The sequence below is a fragment of the Ursus arctos genome, unplaced genomic scaffold (genome assembly GCF_023065955.2).
Source record: "Ursus arctos isolate Adak ecotype North America unplaced genomic scaffold, UrsArc2.0 scaffold_22, whole genome shotgun sequence".
In the NCBI taxonomy this organism is placed as follows: domain Eukaryota; kingdom Metazoa; phylum Chordata; class Mammalia; order Carnivora; family Ursidae; genus Ursus; species Ursus arctos.
The window spans coordinates 13,272,270-13,293,058 of NW_026622897.1; the positions used below are offsets into that span (position 1 = coordinate 13,272,270).

Below are 20,789 nucleotides of genomic sequence, written 5' to 3' on the forward strand. Positions count from 1 at the left end.
ACAAATAGCTAACATGTATCGAATGCTTGTTATCTGCCACGCGCCTTGATTAACGCTTTACATGAATTATCTCATTCAATTCTCCCCCCTCCTCTTCCCCATGATCTGAGAAGGTGGGTGGTGGGTGGTATTTTTATTCCCATTTTAGAGATGAGAGAACACTCAGAAATTACCCTGAACATCGGAATCCGATGGTAATGCCAGGACATGCCAGGACGTAAGGCCATCTTAGTATCTGGAAGGCCCTTCCGGGTCATCACTGTGAGTGCCCTAGGGCAGGGCTCAGCAGAGTTTTTCCTATAAAGGTCCAGATAGTAAACCTTATAGACTTTGCAGGCCATAGGTCTCTGTTAAGATGACTCAGCCCTGCCATTGTAGCTCGAAAGCAGCCCTGGACAGTAAGACGGGAAGGATGGGCGTGGCTGCTTTCCAGCAAAAGGGGCAGCTGGCCACGTTTGGCCTCAGGCCCGGTTTGCTAAGCCCCGACTCCAGAGTTCCATACACAGGAGTTTCTGGTTAGGAGACTGGTTGCATTTAGACAAGGACAGTTGTAGGATGGTGGAAGAGATGACATTTCAGCTGTCAGAGTTCTGGAAAGCATGAAGTCATCGAATAAATCACCCAGCATGGGTATTGTTAGGGCTTGAATCGTGTCTCCCGAGACATATGTCAAGTCCTAACCCTGGTACCTGTGAGTGTGACTTTTTTGGAAATAGGGTCTTTGTGATGCCATCTTAGCTTACATCTTGATGACATCTTCCTGGAGCGGGATGGGCCCCTAATCAATGGGACTGGTGTCCTCAGAGAGGAGACGTGCAGAGGAAAAATGGTGTGAGGACACCCAGGGAGAAGCACGTGAGGGGGAGGCAGAGACCGGAGCGGTGCACTTACCCCCTGAGGACAGCTGGGAGCCCCTGAAGAGGGAAGCCTGCTCCCCAGAGCCTGCAGGCAGAGTACGGCCCTGCTGACTTGCGCGTTTTGCATGTCTAGCCTCCCAGCACGGCCACAGAATGCATTTCTGGTTTTTTAAGCCATCTGGTCTGTGGTGCTTTGTTACAGGGGTCCCCGGAAAGTAATATAGGGATCCAGGGTGTGAGAGGGATCTTTGTGCCAAGTGCCAGGGAGGGCCGCTCCCAGCTTTCCTGCGTGGAGCTGGAAGGGGCTTCCTGAGGTGGGACGCGGCGTGGGCTTTGCTCTGCCTGCGCCTTGGGGAGGCCACTCCCCGTTACGCTCCCACCCTGCGCACAGGCTGGCAGTGGGCAAGCAGGTGTGCCAGCATGCCAGTGCCCCACGTACACGACCCCTGCCCCCAACACCAGGGACCGGCGCTCGGGAGTGCTCCGTGACTACCGAATAATGAATGAACGGCGGCTGGCCTGGACACAAGAAAATCTTCAGAATCTCGATCCCACCATGTCTCGAGTCTCCATAGACCCGAGAGGCCCGATGGAAGCCCGGTGCTCCCGGGCTGGAGGCCCCAAGGGCTGGGCAGGGATGGGGTGGGGGTCGGGTTTGGGGGGATTCTCCTGTCTGCCCACCAGTCTCATCCTTTCTGGCCCGGGACAGGACACCTGCCAGCCGCGCAGTGACTCGTGAGGCACCTTTGGGGCATGGGGATTGTGTCTGGGCAAGCACGCTGCCCTAGGCAGAAACCCTGGCAGAGTGTCAGCCCGTGTCCGGCGGCCTCAGAGCACCCCGTCATCCCACCCGGACCTGGCCAAGCGCACACAGCACCTTTCCCTCCTCATCTACTGCATTTCTACCGGCGGAACATGATGCCGCTCATCAAGCCTCGGCGCTCCCGGCTCCTCGTCCAACCCATCGTCAACGCCTAGTGCTTGTTCCCTCATAGTGACCCTTAGAATCCCCCTTTCTCTCCATTCCCTGCTCACGATCCTAGTATCACGTGCGGACAGACTTCCCTGCCACTCTTCCCACAAGATCTCTCCCTCATCCCGGGCTGGCACCCTCTTGTTAGAGGTTCTCCTCATGGCCTCCCACACGGCTCCCTACCCCAGTGCCTTTGCTCATGCCATTCCTTCCGCCACCTCTTCTTTAAGGCTCAAGTCCCACTCCTCTAGAAAGCTCTGTCTGACCACGTCTGTCCATGCTGGGTTCTTCCTTCCCTGACCTAACGTTGCACTTGTAGAGCCAGACCCCTTAGCACGTGATCTTGCCTTGTTTCCTGAAGGTTGGTTCCAGCTTCCTCGCTAGTCTGTAAGTTCCTGGGGGGCAGGAATGGGGATTTCATCAGGAAGTGCCTGTTTACTGCTTGGCTGATCCTACGATCTGTTCTGCCCCTACCATCCAGAGAGGCTTCGATCACAACTGGGGGACATGATCTGGGCTCCTAACTTAGGGCGGGTTTGGAGACACTGCTTCTGCTCTTTGCCTGCTTGCATTTTCTCATCCAGTAAACGGAGCCAGGCAGTGATAACCCCTGCTCCCTTGTGTCTCAAAATGTTTACTGTACTTTTTCCTTGATTAGCATATAAAGTGCACAAAATTCTGCTTTTCATCGGATCTGCTGGAGCTGAACGTAAGAAAGGCCTTGAAGGACACCTTAGAGCCCAGAGCCATCTGGACTGCTGGCCACCACTGCCTAAGCCTCTAGCAAGGAGATAAGGGCCCCAGTGAGCTTGGGGACGAGATGTCTCCGGGTGCAAGCACTTTCAGATTGGGAGTGGAGGTCTCCCAGACAAGGCCATTCGGCTGAACCTTCCATAAAACTCTCTGCTGCTTGTCTGGGGACCTGGCTTGTCATGGTGAGGAGAAGAGGGGCCAGGGAAGGGGGCTGTTCCACACGGAGATTTTCATTCTACCTTGAAACCTTGTACAAAGGACTGTTTGGGGGCTTGGTTTGGCATGTGATGTGACATGCTCCGATGGCACTGCTGGCCTCTTGAGGTCAGTAAGATGGCCCATGTGTCTTTGGTTCAGACTTGTCTTTATCTCTAACCCCCCGGAAACCCCGAGGGCTCTGGCTTCTGAAAGCAGGGTCCTGGAAGAACTGGTAGCCCGTGCCCTGCCTGGTCTCCATTGGCACAGCAGAAGGTGGCCGGTTGGTTGAGCTCTGTCCTTGTCTTTGGGGCTGAGGGAAAGGGACAGAGGGATTGGGACTTCTCTCAGCAGAGGAGCAAACTGAGTCCAGGGAGATGAAGTGACTGGCCCCAGTTTACTCAGTGTGTAGTGGGGGACACTGAGACAAGAGATCAGGACCCCCATCTCCCTGCGTGGGGCCTTCCTGTCCCCTAAGCCGTCCATTCATTTTGGTGTCCCTGGGTCCTGCACAGGGTGGGGAGAGCCTGGGTGGACGTGGCTGCAGACCTGCTGGGGAGGGTTCAGGGGTGGGGGGAGCAGCATGGAGCCTGGCCTGGAGACAGGATATGTCCAGCCTCTCTGCTCGCCCCTGTTTGAGGAAGCAGGAGACAAAGTGCTGCTCCTTATTCTATGAAGTCTGAAAATCAATAAGGCCAAAGAGCCAGCTGGATAATCATTGCCATGGAAATCATGGCAATGGTTCATTCCCTCTTCCCCTCCCTCCCTCCTTTACCGGAGGCTGGGAGGCCAGGCCCCAGGCTTGCAGGGACTCCAGGCTTGGTGCAGACCAGGGTGGGGTTCCCTCAGCTGTCCTGAGGCTGGGCAACTGAGGCTGACCGATGACCAGCACTGGGGGGGGGGGGGGGTAAGCACTGTGGCCAAACTCCCCCGCTATGGCAGGGCCAGTGTCAGCCCCAGGCCGGTGTGACTCGGAGGCCAAGCATTGTCTCGCTCTGCTGCCTGCCACTCGCCTTTCTTGCCTCCTCCCCTGACTGTCTGCCGATCCCACAGAGGGGCTGTCCCACCCATCCCTCAGCCAATCAGGGAGACTCATAAGGGCAGAAGGGGGTGCACCTGTGGGGTGACCTGTGATGCTCTGTAGGACTGGACCAGACACAGGGGCTGGGGTCAGTTGGCCTGTTGTCCCCAGCAGGACAGGCCAGAGTGGGAGGAGCCCTCTGCTGAGCTGGGCGCCAGAGGCAGGCATTCCCACAGTGGGAAAGGAAGACCAGCCCAGCCTTCAAGGAGCTCCAGTCCTGTGAGGAGATGGGACCTACCACCAGGGGCCACAGAGGAAAACCTTGGGCTACTTGCTTGGCTTCTGTGTGCCTGTTTCTTCTTGTGGGCTGAGACGGCCCTTACGAGTACATGTGTGGGCCTCCCAAGCCACACCAGGCTCCTTCTGCATGCCCTGAAAACAGCCCTCCCTCACTCAGATCTAGGGGTCATGCTGGTGGCAGGGCCCATCCTTGAGAGAACAGATTGGGCAAGACACTGCAGAAGATCCTAGCAGTCGCCTTGGGGCATTTGGGCAGGGAATCCCCTGGGCACCTGGAATGTGGTCTAGAAAGGGGGTTGCGAGCCCTGGGTAGCTGTTTCCTTTGGCCATAGACTCCTGGCCCCGTGGGAGGGGCAGGGGCTGATGAGGGCAGAAGAAGCCCTCTAGAGCAGGAGCCCCAGTCCTTGGGTGCAAGGGAGGAGGAAGAATTTCCTTTGGGCAAATTTGACATCAGGACCATCTTGGGTCATGGGATACTCGGTCGTCTTTCCAAGGCTTTGTATCCTGCCGTCTGTACTGTACCTGTGGTCAGCCACGGGCAGGTGACCTTGTCTACCCAGGCCTGGGACTTCCCTCCCTAGCGTGGGCCTCCCCCCCCTCCAGTCCCCACTTGGCTCCATTCTCCTGCCTCCTGCTTCCCAGCCACTCTGCAGCTGGGTGTGTGCTTGTGGAGGGCTCTTGGATCTGGCTTTAATTGGTCTGACATTTTGCTAAACAAACAAATCAAAACTCAGACCAAACAAAGAGCCCTTATGGGTTTAATTGGCCGTGGGTTCTGCCTCAGCCCAATCACTGGAGCCTTTACAAAGTGGAGGAGAGTCTGGGGGATAGAACAGAACCTGTCTAATCAGGTAACCTGCAGCACAAAAGGGCCTCTGAGCCCAGGGAGGCACCGCCAGGTGGTGGCGACATCAAAACCCAGCCAGCCCCTTGCACCCCAGACTAAGCAGCCTGGCTTTCTACCTGCCTCTCTGTAAAGCATTCTTTTTGAAGATGGTTAATTTTTCTTTCCTGTGTGCCAGTTGAAGGAGGGATTCCTTTCTCCTCCTTTTGGTCATTATCTCTTCTCTCTCTCTCTCTTTTTTTTTTTTTTCATTTTAAAAGGGAGATAAAAGGTAGCTGGATGTGGTATTTTCTTTCGTTAATTACATTTATTTTCAACCACGTTCTGGGAGGAGGTCCGGCGTCCTGAAAGGACCATGCACATTGCTAGAATCACAGATTGTTTGAGCTGGAAAGGACCTTGGGATCAGTTAGTGACCAGGTTCTAGGCCAGGCCTCTTACTGTTCAGATGAGAACCCCGAGGCCCAGAGAAGGGAAGGGACGGCTCTTAGATACGTGGCTGGTGAGTCATGGAGCCAGGACCGGCATCTTCTGACTCTGGGTCTTTGCACTTTCTACCAAACCATGAGCCCTTAGAGGCAAGTTCTGGTCTCAGCTGGGACTCTATCACCCACTGACCTTGATCCAGTGCCTCACCTTCTTTAGGAAGGAGCTATTGCCTGCTGACCTCACAGGCGAGGCATAAGAAGCGCTCTAGAAACTATGGCGTGCTGGCCTGAGACAGCGGCAAGGCTGGGCTATCAGCTCAGACGATCCCAGGCTCAGCTCACACCAATGCTCTGGGGATCAGGGAGCCGTGGGGGCCAGTCGGGTCCGGTTGGTTGCCGACAAGCATGTCCAGGGATTAGAAAACCAACTGCCCACCCTGACATGCCCTTTGCACCCCAGGGCCCTGAGGAGAGGCTCTCCATGGCAATTCTGCAAGGATCAGCTCTGGGATTCTGACTCCCACCAGACCCCTGGGCTCCTGGAACTCTGGTTTTCCACCTGATATCAAAAGTCAATGCTACTTAGAAAGAAAGTGCTGAGCTTCCAAAGCCCACAAGCACCTGACCTTTCATTTTCCCTTCAGTCTCCGCCAGACACCCGAGATCCCAGCTCACCAGATGACACTCGCGGACTGCCCTGCCTCCACGCCCTTGCTGTGCTTTTCCCCCAGGGATGGAATGACATCTGTCACTGTTGGTTCCTGCCAGAATCCCTCTGTTCGTTAAGCCCCACTTAAGACTACTGCTTTTGTGGGGCTTTTCTTGACACTTCCTCATTCACCCCAAAGTTAAAATTGACTTCTCCTTCCCCGTGTCTCTTTGTATCGCCTCGTTTGTAGCCTCGGAAGGCACTTGTTGTTTTGTGCAGGATAGTTGTTTGGGGTACACGTCTACCTCCTCGAGATTCTAAATTCCCTGAAAACAGCAACTCTGTCTTACTCATCACTAGATTTTCAGCCCCTAAAACGAAAGATCACTAACAATTATTGCATGTGTATTCGGTGCCATGTAGTATATTAATTGCTGGAAGCGAATGTCTCATTTAAACCTTTCTGATGAGTAAAAAGTGTTCTAATCCCAAGCTTACTGAGCAGGAAATTGGGGCTTGCAGAGACCACTGTCCAAGACCTCACAGCTATCAAGTGGCAGAGCTGGGATTTGAACGCAGGCCTGTCTGGTACTAAAGTCTATACTCTTAGTCACGGAGTTTTATCAACCTGCTTAGTGAGGGCTCAAGGAAGAGCTACTGAGTTATCACTGGAAACCATGGGGGTCAATGGTGTAGACACTCCCCAGCAGAAGCCAACCACAAATGTCCTGTTTGACACCTGGATGCATTTTAGGATGTATGTCCCTTTGAGGTGTTTAGTTTCTTTCTTCTATTTGGTTAACATGGGGACTAGGGTCAGTTTGCCTTCTGAGAGTTCACGGAAGTGTGACGTCTGACAGGGTGGCACCATATTGGATCAACATTTCCTTGAGTGCGCATGGACACAAGCCTTGAAATTGGCTTTGAGGCCTTGAAAGCGCAGGTCCTCCTGTGGCCAGCTCTGCAAGGTGAGGGGAGCGTTGGTGGTGGTGAGTGTTTGAGATGGATTGAGAGATGGCTAGGCATGGCTTGCCCCCAGCAGTCCCATGGGTGACACACATGCCTGGGTCCTGGAGGTTCTTCTCCACCTTCCTGTGTCCTTTCAACTGAAGTCAGAGTGGGGAGTTAGGAGAAGGCCGAGGGTGAATGAAGAAGGAAAGGGCAGAGCAGCAACGGGGAAGGGGGAAGATGTGCAAGGGGAGCAGCTGGGGTCGGTTCCCTAGAGCAGGCTGTCTGTGCAAACACAGCAGGAGGCAGAGTGGAAGAAGTTCCCAAGGAAAATTGGGACCCCCCCCATGCTCCAGCCCAGTGCTGTCACACTGTCCCAGGAGCCTCCCCTGGCTGCTGGATATGGCGTAGCTTGATTCAGGCGTCTAAGGAAGGGTCATCAGACCCTCCAACCCCAGAGAGAGGCTGTGCCGCGCTCAGCCCTTCCATTCCGGCTGTCCTCGGGCCTCCAAGGCCCCTGGCCCTGCTGCTCCTGTCCTGCTGCCATTCGGGGTGGCACGGGGGCCCCTAGGGTGGCTGGGCGGGTCACCGGGGAGCACGGGGCTGGAAGGCAAGGGGGCGTCCGCGACAGAGAAAGTGTGTCAGGAAAAGGCCATCGAAGGAGTGCGTGCATGGGAGGCGGTATGAGAGCGCCCCGCTGAAAGACAGCCTGTCCGCCGAGGGGGTGGCAGGGTAGAGGCTGTGCGAGCAAGTGCTGAGAGACGCCGAGTCACAGGCGGCGGGGAGGGAGGTGCGGTGAGCGGGAAAGTATGACCCGAGGCGTCTGTGAGACCGAGCAGGTGTGAGAAAGGCGTGTGCGCGTGTGCCTTGCTGTGAAACAAGCCAAGGAGAATGACAAGGTGGCTGAAAATGGGACGAGAGCGAGGGGAGGAAGGAACGAGGTCCAGATTCTGCCCACAGGTGATGGGGGTGGGAAGAAGCTCCTCGGGAAGAGAGGCCCAGGCGTTGACACGGCCGTGTGCGTGTGCGTGTGTGTGTGTGTGTGTGTGATGTTGTGTCGCACGCGCTCACAAGGCTGCCCTGAGTTCACAAAACGGGCTTCCTCGGAGTATCTCCGGGTGTCGCATGGCTGCTGCCTGGGCTGAGCAATGTAGACAGCACAGGAAAAACGCAGTGCCCGAGAGGTGAGGGGACTTGGCCCGGGGCCTGCAGGACGTCAGGGACAGCCTGCTGCGACCCGAGGCTCCTCACACAGCCCACCTTCCTGACCGCCGGGTCACCCATCACCCATGTCCCCCTCACCCCGCAAACCGGGCGCCACAAAGCCACAGCCACGCATGTGTGGTGGAATCCCCTAGCTTCTAGAAGAACGAGCAAAGCACAAAAAGGAAATAAAAAAGCCTAAGGGTTTGGGCTCCGCTCTGCTGCCGATGGTGGGGAGGTAAGGGTCAGATTCCACGGACGGTTCTGCGAGGTGCCTGCTACTCCCCTCACCTCACGCAGGCGGGATTAGCGAAGTTCTCCCCGGCGGAGGGATGTAGATTGATTGCCTGGTTTTATTAAGGACAAAGTGCTTTTTGATAGTGTGAGGGAAGCGGCTCCCCAGGGTGGGGATTCCGGCGCCCGGAGCTCCCTGAGCATCGATCGCCGGGACTTCCCTGTCTTGTGCTGAGCTGAACGCGGGCTTTGGCAAGTGATAAAGAAAAGCTCGATTCTTCGAGGAGGGACCCCACACCAGGCACTGCCCTCGGCAGTCATTCCCGCACCGACCCTGCAGGGACTGCCGGAACCGATAGCAGAACTGGTAAGCCTTTGATGGCTGACTGGGTGCCAGTTACCACACTGGCTGCTTTCCGCATAGTATCATTCTTGACACAGAACATAACAGGTAAGGCACTATTAGGACTTTCATTTCCTCTATCAGGGAAATGAGGTATGTAGGGCGAGGCCAAGCAAACTCATCAAGGTCACAGTAACTACAACATGGTGCCCAGATTCCCACTTGGCTTTGGTCGGGTGCTCAAACACAGGCTCTCACCACTGTCCTGCATGGCCCATGGTCCATTCCCTGCACGGGGTCAGGTGGACGCTGTTCCTGTGACACGATTCCCTGGGGTCCCATTATACAGACCCCAAGACTCTAAAAGGATAGGCTTATTTGGTAGGAATGTCCACATATGATTCAACAGAATTCAGGAATATTCTGGGCTTCTGAAGCTGTGAGACCAGCTCTATGTCTGGGGATTGAGTAGCCATAGACTGAGCACTGAGTGATGAGTTTCATTGCTCTTTTGGCTTTCCCAAAATATCCCGTGACCAGTTCCTGTGTTACTCAAGCAGTCTGGTGGGGAGCGTGGGCTGGAAACGAACCTCTAGCACAGGGAAGAAGCTGGAGCCTAGACAGGTGAGGTGACTCGGCCAAGGTCACAGGGGGCCTTGAGCCCCCCACCTGAGGGTCCCGAGTGCACCTCTGACCAAGAGCCCTCCCTGCCTCCTGCTCACAGATGGGATAGTGGTCGCTGGGCGAGTGTGGAGATGGACCCTGGCCTGTGGTCAGAGGGCTAGGAGTGCCGCGCGCGGGCAGGACTCACTCTTGACGGTGAGGAACATGGATTTGCTGATGTCGGTGCCCACGCCGTTGCTGGCCTGGCAGAGGTAGTAGCCCATGTCCTCTTCCAGGACGTGGCGGATCAGCAGTGAGCTGTTGGCCAGGATCTGGGTGCGGCCGGTAAGGGGTACCGGGTGGTACTGCTGCGGGCTCCCGCTCCCTGGAAGGAGGCGGCCGTTAGGGGGCTGGCGCCCAGGCTAGCACGTGAGCTGGGTCAGGTTGGACTGGCCCAAGGGATGCCCTGATGTCCTTCTCTTGCCGATCTAGGGCTATCTTGTAGCACTCCCAAAGTACTCTGGGTGACCAGAAGACCCTCACAGAGGTCTGGCCCTGCCCCAGCTCTCAGGTAAGGCAGTGGAGTTGGGGACCTCAGCTCAAAGCTCGCCTTGACACTGAGCCTCAGGGCTGAACCTGGAGATGAAGAGTTGCCTTCAGGCCACTTGGCTGCAGGCAAAGGCAAGATGGAACCCTAAAATGGAAGCTGCCTGGTCTTGGACAGCCAGGCCTGGGAAAAGAGGACAGCCATCCTCCAAGGGGGGCTTTGTGACACCCTCCCCTTTCCCCCAGGGTCAGTGATGGGCATGGCCTATGACAAGAGGTTAGCATGGGACTTAGTCAGATACCAAATGTATCCTTGGGATGATGTTGGGCTCCAAGAAGGACCACAATCCTAGAATAGGTTGACTGGTGATGAGCATGGGCCAAGGAGGTTCTGGGACCCCAAGCAGGGTGGGGAGAGCTGGGGAAAGCAGACATACACTGAGTTCTAGGGCTGGACCGGGGAAGGGAGGGGTCAACCTGTGGGGACTAGAGGAAATTTGGAGTCAGCATGATAGCTGTCCCCAGTCTGCAGACCCCTGAGGGTGGCTGAGACCAATGTCCAGAGTACCGCCTGGGGTCCCATGAAAGCTTAGAACCCAGGGCTCCCACCCAGGGCTCGGAGTTGTTTGTAGGAAAATGGGCCCAAACCCCATCAGCTTTCTTCTCCCAACTCCCTGACTGTGCTCGGAGATGCGGGCTGGCCAGGGGCTCACCCTTGGCATGCTTCCACATGACCTTGGGAGGGGGGTAGCCATCCACCGAGCAGTTGAGCACGCCAGCTTTGCCGTAGATGCCGTCCTGGTTGTTGGGCTGCACCACAAATCGCGGGGGCACTGCGGGAAGAGGGGAGGTAGGGAGAAACAGATCATCTGTCTTTAACAGCTCTTCTGGGGTCTCTAACCTTCCATTCTGTGCCAGCCCCGCCTGGACCACGGTCAGGTTCGGAAGAGGCAGCTCTGAAACTCAAGACACTGAGGGCTTTTGTTGGGTCCTGGGAGTCCCGCGTCCCAGCTCTGACTCTGCATGTGGCTAACTGAACAGGGCTGTTCCCCGCTCAGGGCCCTGAGCTGGGCCCTCCCTCCCCCACCCCTGGCCTCTCTGCTCACCACGCACGATGAGCTGGCGCTCCCGGCTCACAGTGGCCGCCGCGTTGCTGGCGATGCACGTGTAGTTGCCATTGTGCTTGAGGGAGACGCTGGAGATCTGCAGGGAGCTCATGAATTCCTTGCTCTCGATGGTCACGCCCGAGCCTGAGATGATCACCTGTCCGTCCTTCCTCCAGGTGATGCGGATGGGCATGTCCCCCGAGGACACCACGCAGGGGATATAGAGCAGCTGGCCGATGGAGGCAGGTGGGAACTCAAAGGGCTGGATTAGAGGGGGCACTGGGAAGGCAAGGGGAGTGCTGCTGTCAGGCCCCCCATGCGCCCCAGCCTGGCCAGCAGCAACTGCCTCATTGCCTCACCTCCCGGCCCCTCCTGCCCCTGGGGCTGTACATAGAGTTCCCCAGGGCACCAGTGCCTTGTCCTATAAATGCAGAATCTCTTGGGGCTGCCACTGCCCTTGCCTCTCATCCCCTTGCCCACCCAGGCCTCGACCCACTGTCTCTGTGTAGGGCGTTGGCTGGCCTGCATTAATCCTGACCCTCAGATTTGTCCCGGCAATGATGCATGGGCTTCTGGATTCCCATCTGCCTGCGGACACTGCTCGACGTTTGCCCTCACTCCCCTGCTGCTCCTTGATGGCTCGGTGTCACTTTCTTATCCCAAAGATATATCAGGTCCCTGGGGCCTGGGATTGACAGGGATGTTGTGCCCCAGATGTTGGGCATGGGGGAGAAGCTGGGTGCTGAGACTGTCCCCAGTGCACGCCCCATAGCTGTGCCTCTAAAAGCCAGGATGCTGTCCGCTAGCCTCTCCTTCAGAGGTCCCATCACCTGCCCTAGCCCTGTCCATTGTCATCAGGTGTTAGCACATTGAATCCTCCACCCCCCATAACATGATGTAGCTTAACTGTCTCTAGTTTACAGATGACAGCACTGAGGCTCAGAATGGAGAAGTCACTTGCCCTCGGTTATTTAGCTCCTAAGAGGTGACAGTGGGATTTGAGACCTGGTGTCCCTGCTCTCAGAGTCCACGTTCTCTCCCTTATGCTGCCTGGGTGCCTCTCTGAGAAAGCCCCAGACATGTCCAGCCCAACGACTCTTCCGTCTCATCAGTGAGCTCCCCTTGGGTAACAGGGAGGAGCAGAGAGGGAGCCCTGTCCTTTGTGAGACAATCCAGCCCGCCCCATAGCCCACATCTTGGCCCCTGGAGGACCTGTCTGGAGCCTGAGCCTCTGTAAGAAGGATCCTCCTTTCTCAGCTCTGGCTAGGGCATCAGCCATTATCTTTATGATAACTCAATTAGGCCACAGCGACTTCCCCAGCAAGTGGGGGGCGAAGGGAGAGAAGGAGACAGACAATTAGCTTAACAAGGATGAGCACCCAGTAGATGAGATCTCCTTTCTGCAGTCAAATAATTAAATTACAAGGCTGTCCACAGTCCTCTGGCCTTCTCCCAGGCTCCGGCACCACCCCCCCACTGGGGGAAGCCTGCCACTTTCCACCCTAGGCCTACCCACAGTGGCCCCCAGTAGGGCCAAGCCCTAGGGGGAGAGGATGGTGGCATCCTAGGCATGCCCAAGGCCCTCCATGTACCCCAAGGATTTTCAGGGCTCAGCAGGGAGCTTCCCCAGCAGAGTGGTGGGGTGTGGGCATAGAATAACCCTTGGCAGCCCTTTGTGTCCCTTGGAAAGTTCTTGATCAAGAGCCTAGGTCCAGAGAAAGTGACATTTAGATGGGATGGGATGAGAGTCATACCCTTCAGCAGGGTGTTTCACTGAGCTTCCCAGTGTCCTGTCCCACCTTAGTCTCCATCCTGCCACAGGGGCCCCATCAGCTTACCACAACCACCCGCTGCTTCAAGCCTTAGCTTGTGCCTTGGTGAACACAGCTGGGCATTTATCCTTCTTATTCCTACCATGTGTGCTCCTCCAAGGGCCCAAATCTAGGTCCAAAGGCCAGCCAGATCTTCTGGGGGCTCTGGTCGTTGTCTGGATCTTCCCATCCCGATCTCTGGGGCCTTGCCACACTATTCTGGGTGGTTTGCTGGGCCTTGGGGATCTCCACATGAGACTTCTCTGGAACCCTGACTCCAGTAATGGCCCAATGCCTGTTGCTGAGATTTCCTAGAGGTCCCTCTGTTGGGCTCTGTGGATTTCCCTCCCCACCGCCTGGGTTGTTTGGGTGCCTAGATCACACCAAGACTTCTGGTGTCCTTGGATTTTTTGAGGGAACTGTTGCAGAGACCCAGATCTGCCTCTAGTTTGTTTCTCTAGGCCAAACAGAGCCAGGCATGGTCCAGTTCTTCTTCCCACAGAGGCCCAAAGCTGGAGCCCCCAGCCCTCATGGGAAACGCCTCCTCGTCCTCTCAGAGCCCGCTCCAGTACCACCTCTTCCGTGAGGGCTGCTCTTGTCCCACAGCACCCATGCACCCTTCATCACGACACCCATCCCAGGGTGGGAGGGTGGCGGTTTGCTTTACTGCCCTCCATGGGAGTCTGGAAGCTCCTGTAGGGCCGTAACTAGGACTTACGTACCTGGTAAATTGTAGGAGCCCAATGAATGCCTGGCGGGTGAGTAAATGAATGAACATATGCTCAGATATTATTTCCTGGGTCGATTTTAGAAGTTTAACAGTCAGGGGGCAAGGGGTAGGGAGAGCACAGGATGGGAGTCCATCCGGAAAAAAGGGGGGGGATTTCTACGTGGTTCCTCGAGATGCCGTATTTATACTATGGCATTTTGGAGCCAGGAGCTTATCCCTTGGTCCTTCCTGGGGGTCAGGCCCTTGCTATCACAGCCCCAGAACTGGCTCCTCTGCAGACTCGAACATGACCAAGGGGAGACTCAGGCAGTGATAGGAGCAGAAAAGGAGGTGTGGGCAAAGCATGGAGCTGGCAGGTTAGACCAAGGAGGAGAGGGCTGAGGGGCTGTCAAGTCTGAAGGACCGTGCTCCGGGGATGGGTGGTCAAGTGCTGTATTTCCTCTATGAACAGAGCAAGTGGAAAGCAAAAGACTGAAATTAGGCAGGGAGATTTAGCTCAAGCAAGGGGAAGACTGCCTCTCTCAGTAAGAAGGGATTTGGATAATGGAATAAGTTGCTAAGGCAGGTTAATTCATTAATTAACTAATTCATCTAATATTTATGAAATGCCTAGTCTGTGAAGGCATTATTATGCTCCGTGTGGGCTGGAGAAAGTAGAAACATGCTTAAAATACAGATAGAACCCCCAGGAGCTCATCATTTGCTAGGGAAGGCAAGATATTTCCCTCAATGATTATTGGACAAGCGCCCCCTGAATATACAGACGCTGAACTCCAAGCCATGAGACGTGTCATCACGAGGAGGTAGCATTTGGACAGAGAGCTAAAGGATGCAATGCTGTAAAAAAAGTACCTGGGGTGAGAGAATGGGAAAAGGCTGAGCCACGAGGCAGAGGCCAACCAGGGGCTGTCACTCCCTTCTGGCCTTTGAGAATAACATGGATGGCTATTGAGAGCCCACTGGAGACACTAGCCAACCAGTATCCATCCGGGGGGTTAGACATTCCCCTGGGCTGGCCTGAGCTCTCAAGAGCACAACTGTCCTGTGGGAAGCAGATGACCCCAGACAACTCACCCGAGATCCAGGGCAGGCTCCTGGCCTCCTCCACCCCTTGCCCCTGCTGCAGGCCAATAAGGCAGGGGTGATGGTGTGGCTGATAAGTGTCCCCTTAGGTTCCCTTGGTGGGAGTGCTAGGGGCCAGAGCCACTCACAGAATTTCTTGGCTCCAGGCTTCTGTTCAGATACCCCCATAACTGCAGGCACAGCAGGAGGGAGAAGAAAGTCTAGGGATCCTGGCTCCTTCACAGGCTCCCAGAAGACCAGGGGGAGCCCTGGGAGCGAGAGGCTCTGAGAAGCAGGCTGCGGGGGCTCTGTGATGGGAGTGTGGACAGCTGCCCAGAGGCGGGGCTGCTTTCTGACCTGGGAGTCAGGAAAGTCCTCCCCAACGCTCAGAGGTAGACGTGAGATAATTGAATGTGTGCGTGTCCACTTCCGTCTCTGGGAAAGCAATCCTCAGCGGTGGGGGGTTCTGACCACCTCTATCGCAGTGATGACCAGGGACCTCTCAAGTGTCAACTGCACGAAGGGCCCCCTCTTGCCCCTCAGTCCCAGCATCTCGCCAGCGCCCAGCCTGAACGTAGAAGGCACGGATGTCATGTGACCCACGGTCCTGTCTCCGGAAGCCCTGCTCTGGCCACAGTCATCTTTGGGGAGAGGGCAACTCCTCACTGACAAGGTGCTACTATGGTGAAAAGGCCGGGGAATGGAGTGGCTGGGGACAGACAGTGGTTGTGGCAGTCCAGGAGGTGTCTGGCCACCATAAAGGCTTTATGGCCGCCTGTTTGGGAGTGCTGCGCGGACGATGGTGTGCTGACCGCCAGCCCAAACCATAAACGCTTTATGGTGTTTCTCGTCATCTGTCTGAGACTGAGCCTTTGAATTTATTGCACCTGCTTAGCAGAGAGAGGGCACTGGGGGGGGGGGTTGGAGCGTCTGCCCGTGCAGCGTGGAGACAGGGAGAGACCGTGCCCAGGAGCTGGGTTCCAGCCTCTGCTTTCCGTGCAAGGGAACAGAGGGAGGTCGCCCCCCCCAACCACCCTGCCTCTGCCCTAAGCCTCTGTTTCCTTATCTGAAAAATGGAGGAGTTGGACCGAGTAATCTCTAAAGCCTCTAATATTTTAGGAATAATAATTACAACTTCCTTCGGTGTTTTTTTTACACAAGCCTCTCTTCTCAGGAAGGCCTTCCCTGACTACCCTATTTAAAATCGCAAACCACTCTCCCCTCCTCTTGGCGCTCTCATCCCCGCTCCCTCTTTGACACGGGGCAGCTTTTGTATATTTCATGCATTATCCATTTGCCCAGCAGAACGGAAGCTCCCTGAGGGCAGGGACTTTTGTCTTGAGCGTGGCTGCATTTGTAGGATGGTGCCCAGAAGACAGAGGGAGCGTAGTAAATGTCAATGAATGAATCAGTAGATGCTGCTTCCACACCATCGTCCCCATCATCACTGTGACCACAGTCATCGTCTTGAGCCCCGTCTGTCCACCTGAGCGGCTGCTTGCTCCTGTGTGCCAGGGCCCCTCTGCTGGGGAATAAGGCTGCTGGCAGGAGCTTTCCCAGTGCCCCTGTCTCCCAAGTACAACTGGGCCCTCTGCACCTGTGCAGCCTGCTGTATCCCCTTCCTGTGGATTCTGGTGGGTCTCTTCCAACCCTCCCGCACTGAGGATAGAAGGCATTTGGCCAGGTGACTGGCTTTTTCGTAAGCCCCAACCTATGGTCACAGAAACCCCCAGCCCACTCACTGGTGTGGAAGGGGCCCTCCTCCAAAGGTTCCACGCACATGGCAGGCACTGGTTTGGGCAGTCAGGGAAGACGGAGCGGGGGTGGGGAGTATGGGCATCCGGGAATGAGCGTTTGTGTGTGTCCTCTTCCGTGTGCTCTCACGGGAGCCTGGCGCTACCTCCCAGTCCTGGCCTTGCTGAGCATGGGCGGCAAGCTCTCCTGTCCTGGTTTTGCTCCAGAAGCCCACAGAGGCTCAGATGCGGGGATGGAGATGTTCTCTCACTGAGCTAAAGCCACGGGGCCCCAGTTGCAGCCTGCCTTCTTAGTTAATTAAGCATTCAGCCCGCGTGCCCAGAGATGCTTTTATGCTACATTATTTTTCAGCTACGGGGGGCCCTAAAGACATCAAATCTGGGTTGGATCTATGTGCCCTCCTCTTAGCATCCTGCCAAGGATGCCTCTGGATGCCCAGAGAGGAGCACTTGCCTTCCCTGCAGCCCTGCTCTCCCCTGCCAGTCGGCGTTACACGCCCCAAAGCCCAAGGGGCCCACAAAGCATGCCCACTCTCTCCCCTGGGCCCTCCCACCTTGCTGGGCCCAGCAGGCTCACTTGGGCAATATTTCATATGGTACCACCTGCAGCCACCTTTTGTGTCTCAGGAATGATGTCTTACAGGAGGGTAGAGACAGAGCCAATATTTGTGCACATGTGACTGCCAGCACGCGTGTGTGTGTGTGTGCATGCGTGCGCACGTGCAACGGTGGACAGGTTAGCGTGTGTATATTTGTTGCATGAACGTGCATACCGTAAGGACCAGTGAGTACATGGCATGCATCCTCACGCACAAAGGGCTCCGCAGGCGTGTTGGGTGTGTTCTGCTCCCAGCTCAGGGTTTGAAAAATTCACCAGCAGTCCCAGAAGGAATGGGGTCAGCAGTTGTTTTTCCAGCTCCTTGGAGCAGCGTGGGTTTTTGCCCCTTCCTGCCCAAGAAGCCCACAGCACCCCCAGAGAGATGCAGGGTGGGAGGGACTTCTAATTGATCCCCAGTGTCTAGTGCCTTGTCCCACCTCCACCTTGCCCTTTGCTATACCCTGGCTCTCCGCTCTGATCCCCTGAGCGGGATGCGTGTCCCAGTCAGGTGATGGGAGTGGGCTCAGCAGCGCTGCCTCTGGACCTGGCCCTCCTCGCCCAGAGTCGGGGCCCCGTTCCACGCCCAGGGGCACCTCCTCCACCCTCCGGCTTGAGTAGCTCTCCGAACAGCACATCAGCTAATCAAGCAATGTGCTCATAATCAGCTCTGATGGGTTCTTCTGCAAAAGTGCATTCTAATGAGGTGGGGAGAGGGAGTCAGGGAGTGGGAGGCTGAAGGACCGGAGCTTGCCGAGTGGCAGGGGCAGGGGGTCCCAGAGCCCCTCACACAAATGCTGCTTCTCGGTCTGGAGAGAAAACAAGTGACCACTGTCCCTCTAGGGCTGGATCTTCAGACCCTGAGGGCGGGGAAGACGGAATGTGTGCACACGTGCCCCGTACCCTGTACACACACACAGCGTTTGATGAACGCCGGGCTTTGTGCAGGGTGCGGGTGCCACGCGTGCCTGGTGCATGGGCTCTGCCCTCTAGATCTCACACACACACACACACACACACACGCGCCCCCCCCCCTTCCTCTTGTCGCTCAGCACCATCACAACAGGCCCAGAGAGTCGCTGAGACGGAATGCATCAGATTCAATTCATTAGGACTGATCGCTCCCTGAATGGGGTTGAATAATTGATGAGCAGAAGCAGCTTTCAGGATGTTCTGCGTACTCCGAGGCTCGCGGGAACCCTATTATTTATTTATTTATTTTTAAGCCAACAAACCCGGCCAAATGCTCACTGGTGCAGGCGGGCGAAGGGAGTGGAGCAAAGGTTAGATGTTTTAATATGTGATGTTTACAATGTAAACTCTCGGTCCACTGCTTGTAACGGAAATGGATAGGCAGCCCTTGATGCTGGGAGGGGGGAGCAGGCACTGCCGTCTTCTCTGCCACCAAGCTGGGGATGTGGCCTGGGGGTTGTGAGGCTCCTGCCAGCCCAGGGCTCCAGGTGGGACAGAGGCCTTCGGCTAAGGAGGGGGCCAGGGTGCCCTTCAGCCTAGCTAGGGTGTAGCGGTGGGAGGCAGGGAGTCTGATGCCGTCAGGATCTCCTGTCACCTGCCCGGGCTTGAAATGGCCACAGCCCCACCACTGCTGGGGCTCAAAGCGAGGCCCCCAGCAAGCCACTCCAACCCTGACCACTGTCTCAGTTTCAGCTCAAGAAACACTCACTGCCTGGCAGACGCGGCATCTGTCTCTCCAAATTCTTCCTTCTCCCAGACTTCCCTCTTCCTGTCCACAAAGCTGCTGTTGGATCCTGCTTCAGGAGCCTGGGACCCACTGGGGACTTCTGTGCCAGGGCCCCTTTGTAGACCTGGACACCCCCCCTCCGCCATTTCTTCCTGCCTATGGCCCCCCCACCCCCGTCCACCGGGGCCCAGGCCAGCTTTCCTCTCCTGGTGTGTGTGTGTGTGTGTGTGTGTGTGTGTGTGTGTGTGTGGTCCCTGGGGATACGGAGGGGACCTCCCCTCCTTGCGCCCTGGCGACAGGGGCTCTCAGCCTTCTCAGGGACTCCATCTTTCTTCCTGACTCCCTCTCAGGGGGTCCCCAAGGCCTCTTTCTTTATTCCTGAGGTAGAGTTTGGAGAATGGTTCCTATTTCCAGCCCTCCCTTCCCCTAGCTCTGGGTTAGAGCCCAGAACCTGGAGGTAGAAAGGCCCGGCAAACGTTCTGCTTCCTGATGACAATTTCCTGACTTTTTTTTGCCTCAGCCTTTTCCGCCTTGGAAGGCAGCTATGCTAACCACTATACCACCAACACCCTTGTCCGCCTTGGAAATTGGGGATAAAATGGTACCTGCCCGAGATAAGCGGGCAGTGCTGGGGTTCAGTGAAACAGACCGTGTAGAGAATCCAGTCACAGCGACTGGCGTGTGGTGGGCCCACCACAGCGATATCAGTCTTATCACGACAACGGCTGCAGTCTGGTGCTAGAGACCGGGATGGTGGCTGGAGACCACAGCCCTCCCTCCTCCCTCATGGAGCCCCAGGATGGCACCTCCATGCTCCCAGAGCCTCGGGCTCTCCCAGTGCTTGATCCCACTCGGACCCTTACTCATTACGGCCATTAGTGACCTCCCGCCCCAGCTGCATGGCTTTCCCTGACCCCTCCTCAGCCAGGCCCCCTTCTCTGTCCTGCCCCGGAGCACCCAGGCCACCCTGTTCCCATGCACTGCGCGGAAAGTCTCCAGGCCTGGCAGTTCAAGAACGCATTTGGGACGGAGCCTGGCACACCACACAGCCCCAGAACCAAGGGGACAGACGTCACTGCTCACACACTCATGGAGTTCCTTAGTTCCACTCATTCGGTCATCGACTCCATAGGCATTTAGCGGATGGCTACTATGCGCCAGGCACTGAGCTACGTACCCCTGCACAAAACACACACCCGGCCCCCTGAGCATGAAGGGCCTGGGCCGAGGTTTTGCTAGGCAGTGTTCTGCAGGCCTCAGATAGCGTGAGCAGATGGAGGGGATTCAGACGCCCAGAACCTGCTCCCTCCACCCAGCCTCCTGCTGCTTCTGCCCCCCACCCCCCGCTCCTGCCTCTTGCCCCCGTCTTGGTGGTCTCTGGTGGGCCCCTGCTGACGTCGCACGGCTCCCTCCTGACGGATGCAGCCTGCCGTCTGTGACCTGGGTCTCTTGCCCAGAAGGTGACTTTTATGGGTCATAGGCCCCTCATGCCTCACGGATCAGTGCCACATTGTCCCATGGCCTACAGAGGGAACCTGTGTGCAGAGGTACTCATGGCCTTCTTTGTCCCCCTGCAATCCTCCCCCCCTTTCTCCCAAACCTTCTCTTCCTTGGCCATCTCCTCCTTCAGGCCTGGCTGCTGCTGCCCGAGCAGCCAGCGGGGGAGACAGCCCCGGGTGGGCTCTGGTTCCGGGGGAGGCCTACCTTTGACGGCCACGTGGACACTCTGGCTGATGGACAGCTGGGGCTGGATGAGGACACTGCACAGGTACTCCCCCTCGTCCATGCCCTTCTGCACGTCGGTCAGCTTCAGCGTCCCGTTCTCGAACACCACCTGGCGGTGGTTGTCAGGCAGTAGCAGGGCGTCCTTGTACCACTTGATGGAGTAGTAGGGGTAGCCGATGACCCTGCAGTTGATGAGGGCGTCCCGCCCAGCAACGGCTGTGATGTTCCTCATTGCCCGGATGCTGGGGGGGCCTGGGTGGGAGTCAGGAGGGAGAAGGAGCAGAGGAGGGACAAGCGGTTCGGTTAGCCAGGGACAGCCAGGAGCTGCCCTTCAACTCTCTTCTCCATTGCTTGGTTCTAAAACTCTCAGGGGATGGAGATTCAGTGGGGCGGGGTGGGGGGGGAGAGGG

At 56.6% G+C, this 20,789-nt stretch overlaps 1 protein-coding gene across 1 annotated transcript in view; it reads right to left on the reverse strand.

Moving 5' to 3' along the window:
- The window catches only part of DSCAML1 (DS cell adhesion molecule like 1), a 113,373-nt gene that overhangs the window by 65,258 nt on the left and 27,326 nt on the right, over positions 1 to 20,789 (reverse strand). Inside the window, exons 8-11 of the mRNA XM_057316896.1 lie at positions 20,359 to 20,631; positions 11,004 to 11,282; positions 10,611 to 10,730; positions 9,560 to 9,736 (exon numbers count right to left, since the gene is read on the reverse strand). Coding sequence (XP_057172879.1) covers positions 9,560 to 9,736; positions 10,611 to 10,730; positions 11,004 to 11,282; positions 20,359 to 20,631 — 849 coding nt within the window. The remainder of the gene's footprint in view (positions 1 to 9,559; positions 9,737 to 10,610; positions 10,731 to 11,003; positions 11,283 to 20,358; positions 20,632 to 20,789) is intronic.